This window comes from Bubalus bubalis, chromosome 18 (genome assembly GCF_019923935.1).
Source record: "Bubalus bubalis isolate 160015118507 breed Murrah chromosome 18, NDDB_SH_1, whole genome shotgun sequence".
NCBI lineage: Eukaryota > Metazoa > Chordata > Mammalia > Artiodactyla > Bovidae > Bubalus > Bubalus bubalis.
The window spans coordinates 55,605,458-55,628,240 of record NC_059174.1 but is presented as its reverse complement, the minus strand read 5'-3'; the positions used below and the strand labels follow the sequence as shown (position 1 = coordinate 55,628,240).

The 22,783-nt window shown below is 53.3% G+C and overlaps 1 protein-coding gene across 2 annotated transcripts in view; it reads right to left on the bottom strand.

Moving 5' to 3' along the window:
* The window catches only part of AP2A1 (adaptor related protein complex 2 subunit alpha 1), a 27,675-nt gene extending 4,892 nt beyond the window's left edge, over positions 1-22,783 (bottom strand). The window contains exons 1-11 of one of the 2 annotated variants that reach the window (XM_006080073.4): positions 22,564-22,783; positions 9,433-9,501; positions 9,168-9,310; positions 8,730-8,923; positions 5,293-5,422; positions 4,903-5,004; positions 3,348-3,456; positions 1,409-1,559; positions 911-1,079; positions 631-768; positions 309-491 (exon numbers count right to left, since the gene is read on the bottom strand). In XM_006080073.4, the coding sequence (XP_006080135.1) occupies positions 309-491; positions 631-768; positions 911-1,079; positions 1,409-1,559; positions 3,348-3,456; positions 4,903-5,004; positions 5,293-5,422; positions 8,730-8,923; positions 9,168-9,310; positions 9,433-9,501; positions 22,564-22,630 (1,455 nt within the window). In that variant the 5' untranslated portion in view covers positions 22,631-22,783. The remainder of the gene's footprint in view (positions 1-308; positions 492-630; positions 769-910; positions 1,080-1,408; positions 1,560-3,347; positions 3,457-4,902; positions 5,005-5,292; positions 5,423-8,729; positions 8,924-9,167; positions 9,311-9,432; positions 9,502-22,563) is intronic. The other variant, XM_006080074.4, reaches the window with a different exon arrangement.

Here is a 22,783-nt window from a genome sequence, read left to right as displayed (position 1 = left end):
GACTGCTGTGGGTGGGTTTATAGCTGGGGAAACTGAGGCACGGAGCAGTTAAGTGACTAAACTGAGCTCACACAGGGAATAAAACGGAGCTGAATGGGCCCTCTTGTCTGGGGTGGAAGGAGCGGGAAACTAGCAGAACTCAGGGACCAGTGACTACACAGCAGGCATCCTGTGCCCTGCTGGCCCTCACATTGGCCCGTGGTGGCCCAGCCCCTCTGAGGATGAGGCCCGAGCCAGCTGGCCCCACAGCCCCAGCTGTCCTGGCTCTGCCCTGATGCCCCATCATGGGGTGAGACGGGGGCGCTGACCTCGAAGACGGTCTTGGCAGCATAGCCCTGCACGTCGTCGCGGTTGGTGACGATCTGCAACACGCGGTACCACACCTCCTCGCTCACGTAGTCGCCCGCGATGCGGATGAGGTTCAGGATGGTGTCCACGTACCAGCTGTAGTCCACAGCGTACTTCTCAGCCAGGATGGCCACCTTCAGGACCTGCCGGCCGGAGGGAAGGTTGGGTGTGCGTGTGTGACCCAGGCAGGGGAGTTGGCGTGTGGACTCGCCACGTCTGGGCTCAGCAGGTCCCCACCTGGAGAACCTGGAATCTGGGTGCCTGGCCCCTCCCAGGACTCACAATCTCTTCACGAATGGCGTAGTCGGCTGTCTCCAGGTACCGCAGCATCTCTGACACGATCTGCTTGGCGTTGCTCCGGTCACACATGGCGTAGAGGAGGTCAGCCGCCCGCTGCCGCACACTGACGTCCCGCTCCGTCTAAGGAAGCAGAGCAGGTAGGGTGTGCTCTAGGCTCCCTGGGCTGGTCACCCAAGGCCTCTGGGTCCCCAAGCCCCTCCGAGGGAGCAGAGGAGCCATAGGCCAGGTCAGTGTGGCCAGGACAGGCTCCCAGAGGTTGTACCTTGAGGGCGTTGATGACGGTGTCGATGTGCGTCTTGACCGCCTCGTGGGAGAACTCGGAGCTGGCCAGCGTGCACATGCTCTCCAGGGCCAGGTAGCGCAGGTTGGTCTCCCGGTGCTGCAGGAACTGGCCCAGCTGGTTACAGGCCCGAACCAGGAGGTTGGGCTCACTGCCGGCGCGAGAGGGAGAGATGGCAGGTGGGGGCGGTGAGAACACACAGCTGATGTGAGGAGACGCAGGACTGGCCCCAGCCGACGCATCTCACATCCCCCTAGGACCCCGCTCTGAGCTCCCGCCCTGTCCCAGTCACAGCCACGCCGGGGACCTGACACCTGGGCCGTCCAGCCCAGATACGGAGAGCCAGGAATTCTGCCCCGCAGAAGGGGCCCAGCGCCCGCGAGTCACGGCAACACTCCAGAACCACATCGCCCTCCTACCTCGAAGTCACGTTCCCAGACCCCGTCCCCTAGGACCCGGGAGTCTGGCCCCCGCAGGCACCTATCGTAGTGGATAATGAGGCTGATGGTCTCGAAGAGGATGGCGTTCTTGGCGTTGGAGTGCTGGACCTTCTTGGACTTGGGCGGCTCCTGGGCCTTGTTGAGCACAGTCTCCAGGCACTCCACCAGCCGCCCCTTCACGGCCGCGTCCTCTGAGGAAACAGAGGGCACGCCCCGGGTTGAGCTCCCTGCAGGCCCGGGCCCCCTGCCAGGGAGCAGGGGCCACGCCATGGCCCCTGTCCTCCAGAGGAAGAGGGCGGGCCCACCAGCTTCAGGCTGGGGTCTTGACTCCCCCAAGCCCTTCTGGGGTCCCCAGGCCACACAGGGAAGCTGACAGAGGACAGGACCCCAGACCTGGGCTCTCATCCTGCTCTGTTCTGATTCTCCTGGGCCAGAGGGAGCACCCCGGGAGCCCCCCTTTCCCCCTGCTGCAGCACCCAGGCCCTGGAGGAGTCTCACAGAGCAAAGACAGTGTCAGGAACCCTCCCCAGAGACACCCCCAAACCCGGCTCTTCCCAAGGAGGGGTCTGAGCGCCTGAGACAGCTGCCAACCAGGAGCTCACAAAACCTGGAGAACCACCATTCCCTTGCCTGTGAGGTGACCCCAAGTGGACAGAACAGCTGGCAACTGTTCCAGCAAAGAATGAGGCACCCAGATCTATCAGAAAATTCACGAGACAGAAAACCAGCTAAAGGACCCAGGGAGCGATCAGCCGAATCCAGAATGTTCGACACACCGCAACACAAAACTCTCCAGTTTTTTAAAAAACAGGCAGTGGGAGGCACAACTATTCCAGATGTGGGGCAAAAAATGACAGACGTAATCATAGTTAATTTGCAGTCCTGGACTGTGGTTTTTAAGCCCGCCCTGGGCACACCCCAAAATTATGAGGTGGGGCTTAGGCTCTAGCTGTACCTTTTCTTAAGGGGAGAGCAAAGCAGCTCAGCTTGGGAAGAGCCTTCCCCAGGGACTCACAACCAAATGCATCCCTGGCTTTCACAGGCTGAGAAGGGCCTTCTGTGTCACATTCATCACACACTCTGCTACAGTGTGTGCACACAGGCTGCAAGATTCAGGGCCGCACACCAGCCACCATCCCCAGCGGGCGCCCAGCACCCTGGCTGAATCGAAAGGCACTGTCTCTCAAGCACCTACTATGTGCTGAGCACCTCAGCATAGGTGCTTGAAACTGCTCTGTGAGGTCAGACAGCCGAGGATTGGGACGTTCCGGGGGAACCCAGCCCATGTGGTAGCGGGAAGGGGTTACACGCATGGACTCAGGGGTCAGGCTCTGTTCTTTGTCACTGCCCAGGGCCTGGAAAGATGCCTCATCTCCAAGCCCCCATTTCCAAGACGGCTGCCCCTCGCCAGCTCTGCGGGGGCGGCTGGCCACCCTGGTACAGCACCTGCTCACTGCAGGCCCTTCATCCACACCAGTGCTCGTGACCACGAGCACTGAGGGCGTGAAAACCCCTAACAGAGCTATGCTGACTCCTACCACACAGCCTGGAGTTACCCTTTGATCTGCTGGGTGACCCTGGGCAAGGCCCCCCTCTCCAAGCCTCAGTTTCCTCATCTGTAAGAGAGAGGTGACAAGAGCCCTGACGTTCCAGGGCCGGGGCATGAGTCTGGCTTTACAGGGCCCCTGGCCCACGGCAGGGGAATCAAACGGCGATCTGTCCGTTCCCTGTGCTGGGGGGAGGGCTCCCTGCTGCAGGTGCCCCCCACCCCGGCCCCTCACTGCCTCGAACAAGATACTCGTCCCAGAGCCTGAGTGGGCCGTGGGCTCGGCATTGCCCCCACTGCAGCCTCGGATCAGGGGCTGGAGGCACCAGGCCAGCCTCTGGGAAATCCGGACACAGACCCCTGGCGCCCCGCCCCGTGGCCAGCCTTGGGGTCGGAAGCCCCCAGACCCCGGCCCGTGTGGGCTTGTTGGTACCTGGTGGCGGGTAGCACTGCAGCAGCCGCAGGAGCTTCACAGAGAGCCAAGGCGCCGGCACGAAGTAGTAGGTGTAGTCCTGGAGGTCAGTGGAGGCCGAGGAGACGATCTGGGGGCAGAGAGGGGCGGGCAGGTGCAGGGGCATGGGAAGGGGCGGCTGTCACAGTGTGAACCTTTATGGAGCAGAAACTGGAGGCTCAGGGAGGGTGGTGAGGAAGCCTTGGGGACAGAGTGTGACCGGGTGGATCCAAGCTAGGACTGGTCGATTTTTCCAAGTAAAGCTGGTGTTGGGTGGGCAGGGAATCTTGGCCAATCGATCCCCTTCTGTGAATGCCTGACGCCAACTTGGCACCTCACAACACCTGGACCACCTCCACTAGCAGCTGGACCTCACCAGTTCCCTAGAGCGCGCTCCCTTGTAGCTCTCCCCCAACACTGGAAGCTATTCAGGAACAGGAACTGAGTCTGACCCTTTCCTGGGTCCCTGGGCCTACTACACAGTCAGACAAGAGAAGAGCTCAGCAAAGGGGTGGGGGAATTAGTGAAAGAGCGTGTGACTTTATTGTCCTCACGGCAAACTCCTATGCAACCGTGAAAACCCCTTCTCCAGGAGGCAAGCCTCATCCTGCTCTGAGCCCCCTCCATGACAGTAGCTGCCCCTCCTCCACTGTCACTGTCTGTGCCTCTCCTACCAAGCGTGGCCCACAGGACTATTCGAATGTGTGGTGAATGAATGAAAAATATGGTTGAATGAATGAGCTGATGTTTTCTTCTCTTTGATTGAGAACCCAGGCCTCTCTTTATCTGCTCAGGAAATGTTTTTAGTTACTCCAAGTTTCAACTCAGGCAAGGATCACCTCCACCAGGAAGCCTTCCTGGACATCTAGGCTGGGTGGAGTGCCTTCTTTGGGGGCCTACAAGGTCCTTGCTATCTCCATGACCACACACACTGTCCCTTTTATGATCATCTGTGCCTGAGTTGGCCTGTCCTGCAACGCATCCCTCCTCCGACCAGGACAGGAAGCCCCTGAAGGCAGGGTCTCACTCATCTGTGTCTCCAGTGTCAGCCTGCACAGAGCTGGGCACAGAAGCAGCCTCGGGGCATGCGCCCAGGATAGGGGCGAAGGTGGTGAGGAGCAGAAAGGAGGGAAAGAAAGATGCATGAGAAGGAGAAGCAGGAGAACAAGCGGGAGAAACAAGAGGGCTCAAGAAGGAGGGAGACAGGAGAGCAACCTCCCTTGCTGGGAGCTCCTGGTGCACTGAGCCCTGTGCTCACACTCTGTACAGGTTAACTCACAGCAGCTATGCCGTGAGGCAGGCACCTGGAATCATCCCGTTGAACAGATGAGGCCAGCGAGGCCCAGAGAGGTGACGCCACTGGCCTAGGGCCACACAGCCAGGGAGTGGCCGAGCAGGGATGAACTCCGCTCCAATCCTGTGTTCTTAACTGCCGGGCTAGGTGGTCTCTCAGGGAGAGAGGGGGGACCAGAGGGGTGCACAGGGGACAGGCGCACCAGGGCCACCTTCCCGCAGTTGGCACGGACACCACACCTACCCGGCTTAGGCGAGACACGGCCAGGGAGACGCACGTCTTGAAGTCATCCGGGTTCTTCTTGCAGAGACAGGTGATAAGGCTGACAGCGGCTGTGACCACGCCCTGCGGGGGCAGGAGAGAGGCGGCTCAGGGCCCCCGGGGGACTGGGGCATTGGGGAGGGGACAGCGGTCCGCGTCTCTACGCTGGCTGGGCAGGCGCTGGGATGTGGGGGAAACCTCTGGGTGTCAGAAACAGAGGCTGGATGTTCTCTGAGGGGCGGGGTGAGTGATGGATGCTGGGGACACTGGACAGGACCCCGGGCAGCCAGGAGGGTGTGGTGTCGGGGACAGGGGGCCTCAGGCGTCCGGGGGTGCCCAGAGTAGGGCGGGTCGTGGGGGCAGGGGCCTCACCATGTGCTGGTCGTTGAGCAGGTGCACCACGCGGGCCGTCCACTCGCCCATGGGCACCAGGTCGGGCGAGGCCTTGTAGAGCCGCAGCAGGCACAGGGCCGCGCTCTGCTTCACGCTGTCCATGCTGTCCCTGCGGGCACACAGAGTGGGTGGGGGCGCTCAGCGCGACCCCAGCCCGGCACACCCCCTCCTCCTCTCACCCCTCCTGGGAAGGATGTCCAGCGAGAGGCGACAAGAGCCTCCCAGGAACCCTCTGCTACTGCCCTCACTGCCCACCGGGCCTCCGTCTCTTCCTCTGCAAAATGGGTTGCATCCCAGTGACCTCATGGGGTCACAGGCAGGGCAAGCGTGGCTCTGCACCTTCACTCAGTTACCGTCTGCTGATCTGAGCACCTACTGGGCACCGGGCACTCCTGTCGGCACTGTAGACTGTGTGCGCGTGCTCAGTAGCTCAGTTGCGTCTGACTCTGCAACCCTATGGACCGTAGCCTGCCAGACTCTGTCCGTGGGATTTTCCGGACAAGAATACTGGACAGAGTGGTGGACAAATTGGTCCAAAGTGTGTCCTCAGAGAGCTTATGTTCCTGCCAGGGCAGCCCCATCCTACAACAGATACTGTCTGGGTTCAGTGCTCCAGGGCCAGCTAGCGCAGGAGCTCTGGGGATGGTGTTTAGGACGAAAGCCTCGCTGATAAGGCACCAGGTGAACAGAAAACTGCGAGAAAACACTAAAAATCTACACAGATCTTCCCAGCAGAGCCAAGAGCCTGTGGAGGCCCCCAGGCAGGTGGGCCTGTGTGTGGGAGGAGCCCCGAGGAGGCTTGGCGCCCCCTACAGTCTCTAGGCTATCTGAATCTTAGGATCAAGCTCTTGCATTGATTCTTGTATCTCCTTAGCTGTCATATGTTCGAACACTGCCTCTGTTACGATTCTCTCCCTTTTCTCTTTCTAGAACTCTAAACGGTGTTGTTAGACTGTATCTCCCTTGACTCTTAGCCTCCCTTAAATTTTCCACCTCTTTGCTTCTCTGGGCTGCATTCTGATCAACGTGTCCAGTTCCTTTGCCTATTTCCAATCCCTGCTTTGGTTCTGTCTATTCTGCTGCTAAACTAAAACACTTATTTTCTTTATGAAAACTCCCAGTTCTTTTCTTGGCTGTATTACGTGGCTTGTGAGATCTTAGTTCCCCGACCAGGGATTGAACCTGGGCCCTCGGAAGTGACAGTGCTGAGTTCTAGCCACTGGACCACCACAGAATTCCCTGAAAACTCCAATTCAACTGTTATTTTCCATTTTCTTTTTGCTGGCTCTCCTTCATGGCACCTTGCAGCCTGTATTTAGTGATTTTCAACTGTGAGCTTCTCATGTAACCTGGAGCTTCATCTAGGGAAATTATAGAGGATTGTGGTGAAGATGGCTTTCTCCAGAAAAAGACTTGTTTGCGTCTGTCAGGCACTAGGGTACTAGCCGTATATATCACTTTAAACTACAGCTTGGCTTACAGATCTATGGATGATCCAGGAAAGGGAAAATCAGGCTGAAAACCAGTGTTGTGGCCTGTTCCATGCCAAGACTCGAAAGGGGTAACTCTGCCTATACTCCCTAAGGGGATTTATTTCTAGGTCACCCTCACTTTGAAGTGTGGCCTCTGGAGCCTCTGCTTGAACAAGCTTTGTCTTCTGTTCCCAGAGGCTGCAGGGCCCCAAAACCAATACCCAGGTTCACCCAGTTCAGCAAATGCTCTAAGCAAAATCCAGTTCAAAACAGCGATGGTTTTACCTGCTCAAAACACACCAATTGCTTCCCATTTCAATCAGAATAAAATCCGAACACCACTATGGAAAAACCCAAGTGAACTTTTGGCCAACCCAATACAAAGCTCATGCCTACCCCAGGGCCTTTGCACTTACTGCTCCTTTTGCTTGGAACACCTTCTCCGATACTTCTAATTGTCTTCTCCTCATTCCAGCCTCCAGTTACATGGCGCCCCCGTGAAGAAACCCTCCCTGATGAGTCTGATTTCAGTAGCCCGCCCGCACCCTGCCCCCTGCTTTCTTTACTTCCGTGTAGCTGTCACTGTCTGAACTCCACTCACTTCTCTGCCTGTGCGTTCGCTCTTTGGAGCCCCTCTCAGATGCCAGCTCCCTGAGGGTGGGGACAACTGTTCCCCCAGCTCCCTCCTGCCTCCCAACGTGCAGAACAGAGCCCGGGACTTTGCAGGTGCTCAAGAAATAATTGCTCAATGCCCTCCTGCTTTAGAAAGATCACAGGCTGATCACGGACCTTCAGGCCTTTCCTTTTTCCACAGCCAACTCTTCCTCCTCACCCAGTTCTCAACCTAATGCCACTTCCTCTGAGAAGCCCTCCGACCCCCAGCCTAGTTCAAATGCTCCCACTAAATGCCCTTAGGCTCCTGTGCCCCACAGCAGGGTTCTGAGAGGAAGTAATACATTTCATCCTGCAATTATTCAATCAATGTTTATCTCCCACCTCTGGACCGTGAACACCGGGTGGATGATGAGCATGTCTGCCTCTGGTCATGGCTACGTCCCCAGCAACAAGCACGGCGCCTCACACACAGATGCCCAATAGATGATTGTTGAATGAATGAATGGAGAAGAGGCAAAAGTTCTGGAAGGCTGTCACCGACATAATTTAAGGTCATTGCCTCTTCTTTACCAGATGTTAAAGGTCAATCAGGAATTTTGCAAGTTTTATCACATTCAGTGATAGCCCCTTCATTCCTGCGAGCAAAAAGTCATTTAATTCATTTTGCAGGATGGCCACCCACTCCAGTATCCTTGCTGGAGAATTCCACGGACAGAGGAGCCTGGCGGGCTACCGTCCACAGTGTCACAAAGAGTCAGACGTGACTGAGCGACTAACACTATCATTATATTTATTTCCAGTGTTTCTCATTACTAGGCCTGTGCTTCCTGTTATTTTTATAAAAAGGTTATTTCACTCTCTTTGTATTGGTTTATCTTATACCACATGGTAACCAGTGTTGTATGAGAGTCAAAGGAAAATGTCTAAGAAACTCTCCAAGCCTTTCGACTGCCTCTTATTTGGGACAATACATTTTTCTAGTTCTTACCAAGAATAGTAAGTTATTAATAAATAGTAACAAATTGCTACTTTTTTTAACTGTACTTTTGACCTTATTTTTTCTTATGGTATATAAACAATAATTTATAAATATGAAAAAAAAAAAAGGTCAGTTAGACAGACATCCCACTGGCTTTGCTGGGGAGCTGCCTTACAAGGCCGAGTCAGACTGGTGAGATGACAGGGGACAAGCACGGGGCTGTCACCAAGCCCAGTGTAATCCCCACGTCCTGCCTGGGAGACCTGGGCAGGCGACGCAACCTCTCGGCCCCTCAAACTGGGCTGGGGCTTGTCTAGCCTGCCCCAGCAGCTGGGTCCCCAGCGCCTCACCCGGCCACCAAGATGCGAGGGATGTCAGCGGCGAAGGCCTCGCCCATCTCACGGCTGCCCACGTTGGCGATGCAGTGCAGGGCCAGGCACATGAAGGTGGGGTTGCGGCTGGCCAGGTCATTCTTGATGGCGTTGTTGATGAGCCGGATCAACTCGGAGTTGGAGTTCACCAGCACCGAGATGAACAGGTAACCCTGGGTGGCGAGAAGGAGGTGGGGGGCTCGTGGCTAACTGATCCTCAGCCTGCAGTCTACATTTCTGGTTCCTCCCGACTCAGACCCAGGGGTCCAGCCCCCAGGCCCTCCTCCTGCAGACCCGGGGTCCAGGCCTCCCGACTCAGACCCAGGGGTCCGGCTCCCAGCCCCTCCTCCCTCAGACCCAGGGGTCCAGGCCCCCAGCCCCACCCTCAGACCCAGGGGTCCTCCTCCCCAGACTCACAATCTGCTTCTCCGTGTACTTGTTGGAGCTCAGCAGGTTCACAGCCTCCATGTGCCCAAAGTCAATGTCGTGGCCAAGCAGGAAGATGAAAAGCAGTTTACACACATACTTTTTCTTGCTGTAGCCGTCCAAGGCTTTGTCCCCTGGGGTCAGAGGAAGGAGAACGGGGTGGCAAAAGTGAGAAAGAACTATACTTTCAAGTCCCGGGTATTCCAGCCCCCAGCCCACTCCTCCCGCAGACCCAGGAGATGGGCCCCCAGCCTACCCTTGAACTTGGAGCGGATGTTGGCCAGTTCCTTGTTGATTCTCTTAATCTCCGCCTCCTTGCTCTTACCTGGGGAGGAGAAGGCAGGGCAGGTGAGGAGGGTCCCAGAGAGTTGAGCTGCCTGCCCTCACTTTCTGGGGCCAGGACCCTCCCAGGCGGAAGGGCGATTCTCTCTATGCTGGGGTCCCGGTCTGGGGGCTGAAGTCAGGCCTGGGACTCCATCTCTATATGGGAGCTTCAGGGAAGTGAGAACCTTCACTCAGGGGTCCCTACCACCCAGAGGAAAAGCCTGGCACACACTCTGAAGCGATCCCTGACCCCCTCCCTTCTTCCTCCTCCTGTTCCCATCGCATCCATGGCTCTGCACCAGCCCCCAGCTGAAATAAGCCCCTGGCAGAGAATGTGTGATGAATGAATGAGTGAAGAGATTGGCTGCCCTCAAGCCAACCCCTGGGACCCTCAACCCCATATCCCCACTGAGCTCAGCATCTCCTGAAAACCTGCTCTGCCCCTGGCTTCCTAATTTTACTCGTTCACCAGGCCTTGCGTCCTAAGCTCCCTGCTGCCCTCCCCTGCCGCCACCTGGTCCCTCCTCACAACTTGCCAGTTCTCTCCATAGCCCATCCCACGCCCGAAGCCTGGCCCACAGACCCACTTCCTCCTTCCCCACTACATGTCCATCTGCAACATCCCTACTCTTCTGACAAGACCCACCCAGAGGTGGACTTGAGAGGGCCTCCCTGGGCCCCACGAGCCTCTGTGCTCCTTGATGCCCAGGAGACCCCATTGGACCACGATCCGACTGGACAGTGACCTGGTCTCAGCCGCCCTCACCACCGGCTGTGTCCCTCCCCCAGCCTCCCAGTCCCACTCAAGCCAGACTTCACCATCACACCCTTGGCAGGCTTTAGCGCTCACTCAGCTCCTCCAAGCAGAGAAACCTGGGTGTCCTCACCCCTCACTCAAGTCATCGCCACGTCCTCTCTGTTCGACTTTCAGAACATGAGCCCAGACAACCTCCACCATGACCACCTGTCCAGACCCCATGCCCACCCACCTGGATCACTGCAGCAGCCTCCCTGCCTCCCGGGGCAGGGACTCCACCCCGGGGCCAGCAAACCCTCTGGCCCTGCCCTGGTCACCCCTCACATCTCACTGTGTGTCCAGCCTGGCGGGCCTCCGCCAGTTCCAGGGCCATTCCAACACCCTCCCACCTCCAGGGCCTTTGCACCTGCTATGCCCATCTGTCCAGTTCTCGTCTCGTCATTTGGGTCTCAGCTCTTGTCACCTCCTCCATGTGGCCTTTCCTGGCCAGTTCTTTAAAGGCAATGCTTTATTCTTCGGTTTCCTCATTTTAAAAAATGTCCTCCCTGGCACATGTCACATTGCATAACCATTTATCTGTACTGTCAAACCTCGGCTCCCTCTTCATTACAAGCCATCATGAGGGAGTTTCTAGAACAGTGCCCAGCATACAGAAGGTGCTTAACAGATGTCTGGTCGGGACTTCCCTGGTGGTCTAGTGGCCAAGGCTCCAAGCTCCCAATGCAGGGGGCTGGGTTTGGTCCCTGGTCAGGGAACTAGAACATGCTGCAACTGAGACCTGGTACAGTCAAATAAATAAAAATAAATATTATAAACAATAAAAATAAACGGCTAGTCATCTGAAGGGCGAAGACTGCTCTGACCCATGGCTTGTGCCAAGGCAACGAGGAGGTTCAAAGGAGCAATTAAGAGTATGTCCTCTGCTTCTCTTTAGAAACCCTGCCTCACCAACCACTCCCAACTTCCAGGGAAGCTCCCGTAAGCCCCACTTCAGCTGTCAGCTCCTCCAGGAAGCCCCCTTTGACTAGCACCTCCTGGTCATTTCTAAGCAGATGCTACAGCTGCGTTGTGCAAAGTGGCAACTGTCGGCCAGGCAGCTCTCGAGCACCTGAAAGGTGGCTGTTCTCTACTGAAACGAGTGGCAAAGACACATTTACAAGACTCAGTGTGGGGGAAGAAAAGGAATGTAAACTATCTCATTACAAAGTTTAAAATATTAATTATTTGTTGTTGTTCAGTTGCTAAGTTGTATCCGACTCTTTACAACCCCATGGACTGCAGCACATCAGGCTTCCCTGTCCCTCAACTATCTCCGGGAATTTGCTCACACTCATGTCCATTGAGTCAGTTGATGTCATCCAACCATCTCATCCTCTATCACCTCCTTCTCCTGCCCTCAATCTTTCCCAACATCAGGGTCTTTTCTAATGAGTCGGCTCTTCGCATCAGGTGGCCAAAGTACTGGTGCTTCAGCGTCAGCATCAGTCCTTCCAAGGAATATTCAGGATTGATTTCCTTTAGGATTGACTGGTTTGATCTCCTTGCAGTCCAAGGGACGCTTTTCAAGAGTCTTCTCCAACACCACAGTTTGAAATCATCAGTTCTTCGGAGCTCAACCTTCTTTATGGTCCAACTCTCACATCCATAAATGACTACTGGAAAAACCACAGCTTCGACTAGACCAGCTTTTGTCAGCTATGTGGTATCTCTGCTTTTTAATACAGATATGTAGTTTTGCCATAGCTTTTCTTTCAAGGAGCAAGTGTCTTTTAATTTCATGGCTATGGTCACCGTCTGCAGTGATTTTGGAGCCCAAGAAAAAATCTGCCACCGTTTCCATTTTTTCCCCATCTATTTGCCATGAAGTGATGTGACCAGATGCCATGATCTTAGTTTTTTCAATGTTTACTTTTAAGCCAGCTTTTTCACTCTCCTCTTTCACCTTCAATAAGAGGGTCTTTAGTTCCTCTTCACTTTCTGCCATTAGGGTGGTTTTAAATGAAAAAAAAAAAAAAAATCTAAATACTGATAACATGTTGAACTGATGCTTTCAAATTGTGGTGCTGGAGAAGACCTTGAGAGTCCTGTGGACAGCAAGAAGATCAAATCAGTCAATCCTAAAGGAAATCAATCATGAATATACATTGGAGGGACTGATGCTGAAAGTGAAGTTTTAATACTCTGGGCACTTGATGTGACGAGCTGAGTCACTGGAAAAAACTCTGTTGCTGGGAAAGACTGAGGGCAGGAGGAAAAGGGGGTGACAGAGGATGAGATGGTTGGATGGCATCACAGACTTGACATGAATTTCAGCAAATTCCAGGAGACAGTAGAGGACAAAGAAGCCTAGCATGCTACAGCCCATGGGGTTGCAAAGAGTCGGACACGACTGAGTGACTGAACAAGAGTGTATCAAATTACATAAATACATTAAAATTAATTTGGCCCATTCCTTTCTGCTTTTTAACAAAAGTGTGGCTCCGGAGGAAGTTAAAAACCACACACGCGGCTCACACTCTGGGTAGGACTGCTCTCGGCTTTCCTGGGGCTCCCCACACTGCCCGGGTCAGCGCTGCTGTGGTGTCTGGGTCTGCCCCATCCCCAGACCACACTGGGAACCACCTGAGGGCTGAGCATGGGCCACTTTTCTAGTAATGACTCCATGTTTCACAGGCTTACTGAGCGGCTGTGCTCAAGAAAGACAAGATGTGAAAAAATACAAAGAGCCTGAAGAGGTACAGTGACCCGCTCCCAGTCCTCAGGGAGAGAGGAGGTCTCCGGGACCTAGGCGATGAAGGGCCGTGATGAGGCTGAACCAGCCTGTGTGGCCCCAGAGCCCATCTGATGCTTCATTTATTAATTACACAGTTCCTGAGCCGTGCGGGGCAGGCTGAGGAGGGCCACGCCGGGTACCCAGGACTACAGCACTTCTGAGCCTCTCCCAGGGCTTTCGGGCCCGGTGGGGCGCAGGCTGCATACCCCCCCGCCCACTCCTGAGCAAGGTATGCGTGGATGGAAGTCACGGAGGCACCCGTGGGGCCTTGCTGGTGGCTGCCGAGAGGAGGGGACATTTGAGGAGGGCCGTGAAAGATGAGGAGAGTTCAGGCGCAGTTCACCAGGGAGAACTAAGCCACGCTTCTGAGTGCCCAGGGGAGGGTGGCCCGGGCGTCAGGACAGCGCCTCACCTGGGGGCGGGGCAGGGGCGGGGACCGGCACCCACGCACGTGGTGCGCATGCTCCACGTGTGCATGCTCCGTTCATTCTCCCAGCCTGTGCAACACTCTTAAGTTGCCTTAAAGCTATTCTGTAGGGACCAGAAAAGAAATAAAAACAAAAACAGTTTTTCTAAATGGACCACATACCACACAGTGGCTGCCTAACCTTTACCATAGGTAGATGGAAACCTGAATGGTAATTACATTTCCGACACTAGAACCCTCTCCGGCCTTTGCTTACACCTCTATATTAAAAGCTTCAAAAAGCAGACAAAACTAACCGAGAGTGTTGGATGACTGAGCAGTGAGCAGGGGGTGCTGGGGAGCCCGGTAAAAATTAAAAATGAATAAATTATTCATTTATTATTTGTTCCTACATCTGGGAGCCAGTTATGCAGCTGTGTTCAGCTGGGGAAAATTCATCAGATTTTGATGATGGCTTCATCAAAATTCATCATTTATGATCTGTGAGCTTTTTTATAGATACACTATATATATATCTATATATACCTATAAGTGAATATATATATTTGTATAGGAATATATATTAACATGTTTTTATAGTTAAGCACATCAAGGACATAGAAAAGAATGTCAAACAGATATGGAAATTTTAAAGAATATTCAGGAATTCCTTGGGACTTCCCTGGTGGTCCAGTGGCTTAGACTCCATGCTCCCAACACAGAGGGACCAGGTTAGATACCTGGTCAGGGAACTAGATCCTGCTGGCCGCAACTAAAGATCCCATGGGCTGCAAGTAAGACCCAGTACGGCCAAATAAATAAACAAACATTAAGGGACTTACCCACGGTCCAGTGGTTAAGAATCCACCTTCCAATGCAGAGGACATGGGTTCAATCCCTGGTCAGGGAACTAAGAGCCGACGTGCGGCAGAGCAACTAAGCCCACCCCAAAGTCTGCACGCCACAACTAAGACCCAACGCAGCCAAATAAATAAATAAAAAATTTTTAAAAAGAATTTATGATAGCCAGCTGAGTGAATTATTCATTTATTATGCTATAGTTGGATATTTCACTCCTTTAATAAAAAATATTAGTGGCTTCTATGTGTAAAAATTAAAAATAAACTTTAAAGTCTTTAAATTGTCCACATCTATTTGATATTGTCTTCTGGATCACCAATATACTTCCCTATAAAAAAAGAATTCACAGAAAGAACAAAGCATCAGGACCCCAAAAGAGAATGCTCTGTGGCCCTGAGGAAGGGCATTCTGGCAGAGCACATAACCTCTGCAAATACCTAGTGCCCAGGTGCCCAGAGACAGCACCTGGGTGCTGCTGAGGGTAACACATGGGACAAAGAGGCTATAGGCAGCTGTGACAGAACTGGGCTTTCGGAAGAAATTTTTCATCACTCAGGGGCAGCCTGCAACAGAAAGTGAGCTCCCTGTCACAGGAGGCATGTAAGCACTTCAGGGTGTTTTATAAAGAGATTTCTTTATCTTCAAACATTCCCTGGGCCAGGCTCAGACCCTGCTCTGCCCTGGGGATGCTCCTTGATTGGAGCGGAGGCTGATAGGGCTAACGTGGAAAACTTTGACAAAGGCAAACACGATGAGGGCTGGGAGGCTAGAATCAGATGGGAGGAAGAAAGCTTCCTGGTACCCAGCTCCTGGGATACTTTTTTTTTTTTTTTTGGTGGCCGCACAGCAGAGCATGCAGGATCTTAGCTCCCAGACAAGAGCTCGAACCCATGCCCCCTGCAGGGGAAGTGTGAAGCCCTAACCACTGAACTGCCAGGGAACCCCACTCCTGGGATTTGAGGCTCAAAGGACAAGGCTGAAATGTACCAAGCAGCAATAAGGGGAGGTGTGCTTGGGGTACGAAGGTCAGCTTGTGTGAAAGCCCAGGGGCTAGCACAGCGGGTGGCGGTAGGCTGCAGGGTTCCCTGCAGGTGCTGGGGAGCCACGGGAAGGCAGGGGACCTCTTCTGCCTGCAGCGGTGTCTGTGAGGGCCGTGCAGGAGGGAACGAGGCCACCGTCTGGCTACAGGCCAGGGCAGGTGACTGCTGAACGCTCCACACATACCAGGGGACTCCTGGCTGGGGGAGCTGCAGCTTCCCTGAACATGTAACCTGGGGCATCGGGGTGGGGCTGTCACTGCCATCAAAGGGATCTTCACCAACCCTGACTGCCAAGAAGGGACTGTGACGCTTTTACAGCAGTCAGGTAACCCAGGCACTATCCGGCGCCTCACTGCCAGGCCCTTCCGTGCCTTCCAGACAACTGCTGTTTACAGTACAAAGGAGCAAATGTTTCTCTCTACGAAGATGTGCCCTGCTGTCTCCCACACAAGTCCTGACAGCCCGGAGTCCTCAAAGAGGCTTCTGGGAGATCAGACTGTTGACTCTGGATCCCTGTGAAGTTCACAACGTGCTATCCCCGCTCCGTCCACTAGGGGAGCCACTGGCCACACGCGGCCACTGGGCACTCCAAATATGGCTGGTGCCTCTGAGCGACTGGATTCCTAATTTACTTGTAATAAGTTAAGAATTAAAAAATGATCCTCCACTCAGTTACCGGGAAAGTATGTTTGGAACGACTTGGACCCTTTTGTGAAGCTTCTTTTTAACCACAAGTTTTGTAAACTATTCAGACAGAGCAAGTTATTTCCAATGAAAACGGAGCTTCCGAGTGGAGAAAGGAACATAAACTGTCTCATTAATCATTGAAAAATATCGATTACACATTCAGATAATATTTGGGCCATCCCGGGGTAAAGGAAATAAAACATGTTACAGTTAATTTCCCCAGTTTTACTTTTGTAATGTGACTCCTGGAAAATTAAAATGTCTATATGTGGAGGGACCTCGAGATTGTCATATTATATGAAGTAACAAATATATGAGAGAGACAAGTATCATATGATATCACTTATCTGGGGAATCTACAAAAATGATACAAATGAACTTCTTTATGGAACAGAAACAGACTCACAGACATAAAAAACGAATTTAAGGTTACCAAAGGGGATAGCTGGGAAGTTGGGAGGGATAAATTAGGAGTTATGGATTAACATATATACACTACTATACATAAAAGAAATAAATAAGAACCTACTGTATACCACAAGGAACTATATTCTCAATATCTTATAATATCCTAAAATTAAAAAGAACCTGAAAAAGGATACATGCGTGTGTGTGTGTGTATATATATATAAACTCAATTAAAAAACTGAGGTATAGTTAATTTCCAACTCATTGGAAAAGACTGATGCTAGGAAAGATTGAAGGCAAAAGGAGGAGGGGGCAGAGGATGAGATGGTTAGTTAGCATCGCTGACTCAGTTCAGTCAGTTCAGTTGCTCAGTTGTGTCCGACTCTTTGCGACCCCATGGACTGAACAACAACTTTTAAAAAATTGTACCTATGTGGATTGCCATATGAAAGCCCCGGGTTAGATGTTATCAAAGTCCTCAACGTCCCCTAGACAGAGTTTTCTCCTTGAGCAACCAAGTCACACCCTGTCATTCCCTGGCTTGAGCTCAGCTGCAAAGACCTCCTGAACTGCTTCCCAATATATGAAGAGGGCATGTGCTGCTCTGTAAACCCCGGGCCTCTGCCTGGGAACACTGGTTCCCCAAGGGCAGGGGTAGAGGCCTGAGATCAGGGCCAGGGCCCAGGGCAGTCCTGACACAGCGCTCAGTTGCTTCAGTCGTGTCCAGCTCTTTGCAACCCCATGGACTGTAGCCCTCCAGGCTCCCCTGTCCATGGGATTCTCCAGGCAAGAATACTGGAGTGGGTTCCCATGCCCTCCTCCAGGGTATATTCCTAACCCAGGGATCGAACCCACATCTCTTGCATCTCTTGCATTGGCAGGCAGGTTCTTTACCACTAGCACCACTTGAGAAACCCCTTGTCCTGACACAGGGGAGGTGCTGAATGCGATTGTGGACCGAGGTCACAAGAAACACAGCGAGAGGGAGAAAGGGGGCTCAGGCCTGGATCTGTCTGTTGCCGGCATCGAGCCAGTTCCTTTAACACACTGATGCTGGAGCACCACCAAAGTGGGACTCATTCCTTCTGCTGAGTCAAATCCTATTCCTTCACCGCTCTGAATCTCTCCCTGGCTCCCATCTGGCCCAGTGTAAAAGCAAAGTCCTTATTGGATCCACTAGTTCCCTCTCTGACCACAGTTCCCACCCTCTCCCCGCATTCCTATTCCTCAAGCACAGTCCTGCCTCAGGGCCTTTGCACAGGCTGTCTGTGAAACCAAGAATGTCTTTTCCAGATTTCTATGGTGGGCCAATTCACCCACGAAATTTTGCTCCAATGTCACCTCAGAGAGAGATTCTGACCAGCCAATACCAGAGTGCCATCCAGGACCTTGTCCCTACACCCCTTCCTTGCTTTATTTTTTCCCAGCACTCTGAACAGCTGAACACTGTATATTTACTTGTGGGTTGGTCCAGCTCCCCGCTAGAATGGGAGCACCACAGGGAGGGGACTTTTGCTCACCACTGTGGTCTCATCACTTAGAAGAGTGTCTGGCACTCAGTCAGTGCTCACAAAGATAGATTTGTTCATTCATTCATTCAATCAGCAAGTACCTCAAAAGGGCTCCCATGGGCCAGGCCCTGAAGAAGGTGGAACTGGGGACCCAGGGAGCAATCAGACCGGGGCCTGTGTTCCAGGGTTTGGGGAAGACTGCCACAAACAGGATGGGTCACAGTTTATTGTGATATGTGCCCCCTGGAGAGCTCGGGGCACTGCAACAGCCCAGCACCTACTTCCCAGCACCCACTTCCACTTCCAGTCCATCACCGGCACTCTCCTCAGGCTTGGGGAGGGCTGGGGCCCTAGACAGGAGGGAGCCCCGCCCCTGCCTTAGGGAGCTCCCAGCAGATAAGTGTCTGGAGGCCAGACTCCCCCTCCAGACAAGACAGGACCACGCCTTCAGGCTGGGCCTGGCCTCACCCCTCCCTTTCTTATCTGCAGAATTTGCCCTTCCTGGCTCTTCTCCTCAAAGCCTGCCTTCATCCCCTTCTAGATCCTCCCCCCAGCTCCACTGTGCCAATCATCCAGTAGGAGGCCTCCACTCTCCTCCTGTCCTCCACCTGCCCCCCCCCCCCAACCCTGACCCTCCTCTTCCCCTCACTCGGGCTTGAAACCCTCTCCAGTGCTCTCAGAACAAATACCATCCTGGCCTCTGCCCACCTCCCCAAGGTCAGATCACATCCCTCTCTGTACCAGCTATAACACAGACCTTAGAGAGTCTTGATGGGGCCTGAGGACCTTTGCATGTGCTGTCCCTCTGCCTTCAGAGCTCACCTCCCCTTCCTCTGGCCTGGCTAAACTCCTCCACATTGTCTGGGCAATGCAATAAGACAGCTCCTGTTCTCCCAACACCATGGCCCTCTCCCTCACTGGACTTAGGGCAGCTACATTCTTTTTTTTTCCCACTTAAAAAAAATTGGGGGACTTCCATGGTGGTCTAGTGGCTAAAACTCCAAGCTCCCAATGCAAAGGGCCTGGGTTCAATCCCCGTTTGGGGAACTAGATTCCACATGCTGCAACCAAGACCCAGTGCAGCCAAACAAATAATACATATAAAATTTTTGATGAGAACAAGAAAGGAGCCAGGATAGGGCTTTTAAACAAGTCGATATCAATTCTGAAAGTAAATTTCACATGACTTTCTGAGAAGCAACAAGATATACCTCCCTGAATGCTTTGTAATATATTTAGATCTGACTTTATGTTACATAAAGAAAATAAATTTAATGTATCATCAAACAGTGGCATAAGTGAAATAAAAGGATTTGCTGTATAGCACAGGGAACTATATTCAACCACAGTGGAAGAGAATATGTGAACAAAACACATATATGTGTAACCGAATCACTTTGCTGTACACCTGAAACTAACACAATATTGTACATCAACTGTACTTCAGTTAAAGAAAACTTGAGCTACAACTCACAGAGCACACAGCTCACCACTTGGCAGTGCCATTCAGGGCTTCTTTAGCAGATCCACAGCGCTGTCCACCTTTCACCACCATCTAACTCCAGAACATTCTCATTACCCTCTAAAGAAACCCCGTTCTCATTAGAAGTCACTCCACATTCCACCACCCTCTCGCCCTAGGCAGTCACTCAACTACTTTCCGATTCTCTGGATTTGCTTCTTCTGCACGTGTCATATAATGGAATCCTACAATATGTAGCCTTTTATGTCTGGCTTCTTTCCCTTAAAATGGTGTTTTACAGGTTCACCCATGTTGTGGCCTCCACAGTACTTCATTCTTTTTGATGGCTGAATAATATTCCATCATGTGGGCGTCCACACTGTGTTTTTCCATCCATCTGCTGTGGACATCTGGGTTTGTTTCTGCTCTCTGGCTATGGATCATCAATGATGCTGTACGAACATCCATATACGAGTGTTTGGAAGATGGACAGCTGCAATTTTTATGCAGTTCCTATCTCCCTCTGGGGCCCGGAGGTTCATGGGGGTACAGACAAGTCTGTCCTATCTACCACTGTGTTCCCAGCACCCATGATAAGGTTTGAAACATACCAGCCATTCCCCATACACTCGATGAGAAAACCAAGGACAAGGGGCACCCTGATCCTCTAGTCCTGATTCTTTCGGCTAAACGACCTCCACTGCCCCCAAGTTGGAGTCTCTCCTCCATCCTATGGCTTCCCTCTGGGGTCCAGCGGTGACACCCACTTGTTTTCTCTTTCCTTCCCCATCCCCACCATCCAATCCCTTTGCAGATCCTCTAAGATCTATCTCTAACCCAAACACTTCTCATGGTTTCCTTCCCACCCCAGTCGAGTAAATCACCATCTTGCGTGCGCAGGGAAGCCTGCAACAGCCCCCTAATTCTTTCCCTGCTTCCATTCCTACCTCCTTGGGTCTATTCTCTATCCAGCAGCCAAAGGAACTATTTTAAAACATCAATCAGGTCCCGTCCCTCCCATGCTCAAAACCTTCCCGCCGCCCTCGCTTCAGAGAAAGGCCAAGGTGCTCCCCATGGCCCACAAAGCCCTACCCGCTCCCTGTCCCTTCTCTGCCCAAATCTCCCACCTCTCCCACCCTCCCTCGCTTGGCTCTAACCACACAAGCCCCCTCACTCTTATCTGAACCCTCACCAAGTGTGCTACAACCTCAGGACCTTTGAACACAACATTCCACTGCCTGGACCCCTCTTGCCTCCAAAATCTGTACCACTTGCCCCTTCTCAATCCTGTTCCCTTCCCCCTCTTCCCATCCTTATTTTTCTTCACAGCGCTAGTCATCATCTGTAGTTCTCTGTGTTTATATTTTAATCTCCCTCCTGGCATAAGTGCTCCAAGGGGCAGGAATTTCTGTTCACTGTGGTAGCTCTCATCCCTAGAAGTGTCTGGCACACTGGAGTGATCAAAAAGCATTCGTCAAATGAGAATGAATGAATGAACCTTCAGAGGCAAGATGTTCTGGTCAATGGAGTCAGCTGACAAGAAAATGGAGCCTTCAAGAGGTTGAATGACTTGCCAAGGGTCACAAGGTAGGTGTCAGAGGCAATGCACACCTGGTTCTAACAGCTGCCCCCCACCACAACCCCTCAATGCTCCACCCCTTTCCTAACAAACATAACCTCCCTCTGCCACTTGTCCACCCTTCTTGCTCTCTGAGCACCTAGTATGTGCCAGATCATCCCATACCTGCTAAATTCTAAAATCATCACTGGGCACTTGCAGAGGCCGCTCCTCAGATTCGGCCAAGTAGCAAAAACAGGAGCCAAGACATCTAGTGCCTGGAATGTGTGAAACGCCTCACTCACATTCAGTTATCATCACAACCCCATCAGGAAGATGCCATCGGCAGCCCCTCCTGACAGATGAGGAAACCGAGGTGAAGTCCCTCATTCAAGGTCACAAGGCAAGGGGAAGGGAGAACTCAAACTCAAACCGAAGCCTGGCTGACCCCGGAGCCTGTGCGGATACAGCCTCTGAAGCTCTTGGCAGCTCCAAACACCAACACCCGCTCCCAAGAGCTGGGAGCTGACTTGGCGCCAGGCCTCCCATAGTCACGACCATTCTTCCTGCTGGTGAGGGCTGTCCCCATGTTGATGTGGTCAGAGGGGAGAGGGCTCCAGATTCAGGGCTGTCCTGCTCCCCGACCCATGACCCCTCTGGAACCAGGCTTCCCCCCATGCCCCCCAGCTTTCCAGATCTCTTCCCCATGGATGTCTAAGGCCCCCCAGGCCCCTTCTTTGAGATCTGAGCTCTCTACCTTCTTGCACTTCCCCCAAGTCCCCACATTATAATGACCTCTCCTTTCCAGGCCCCCCAGCTCCCTGTTTCGGGTTCTCCCAAGACTCTCCATCTGCAGCGCTTCTCCTCCGTGCTCCCCTCAGTAATCCCTCTAGCCCCTTCTCCACTGCCCGCCACGTCTCCTAAGCAATCCTCCATCCAGGATCCCCTCTATGCCTCACCAAGGTCCCAGAGAGTCTCCCTTGTTCCCATCTCTCCTCCCCAAATCCCTGGGACTTTCTATCATTCTCAAGTCCTCTCTATGAACCAGCTGGGCGCCTCCGTGACCTGTCTAGCCCCTTGGCCTCTACGACACCCCCTCGCCCAGGCCCTCAAGCCCGGTTCCTTTTAGGTTTCCTGTGTTTCGCGTCCTCCCAGTCCTCTCTGGCCTCTTCCTACTCTACCTCTCCACAGGGTACCCCCACCCACCCTCCCACCCACCCATGCACCTTCTTCCTTTTCCATCTACAACAACAGGGATCTCTCTAACCCTACCGCTAATACGATTCCCCAGCCTTCCTTCCATTCTCAGGGGACACGTCTATGCCCTGTTCCCGGGACTTTACTAATCTCCTTTCTATTAAGACCCTCCGCGATGCCTCTAACCACTCCGCGTCGTCACCTCGAGAGACACACTATGACACCCTAACCCCCTCCATTCCCCCCAACCCACCCTTAAGTCCCCCCGCCCCGGTGGCCTCTCTAGCCTCTCACTCTTTGGCCGCAATGGATTTCTAATCCTTGGGCCCCTCTGTAACGCCCCCCCGAACCCTTCCATTTCACACTCTCCCCCCTGCCCGATCTCCCCCGGCCGCGCTCTCACAGTTCCGGATGTCGGAGATGAACACGGCGAGCCCCCGCATCCCATCGCCCTTGGACACGGCCGGCATGATGGCGGTGGCTTCGGCTCCAGGCCTGGCCGGGCAGGGCACAGCACAGCGGGGGCTGGCAGGCGGGGTGCGGACCCGGAGGAAAGGACCCCAGGCAGCGCTGAGAAGCCGAGCCGGCCGGGGCGGGGGGCGGGCGGGCGGGGAGGGCGGGCT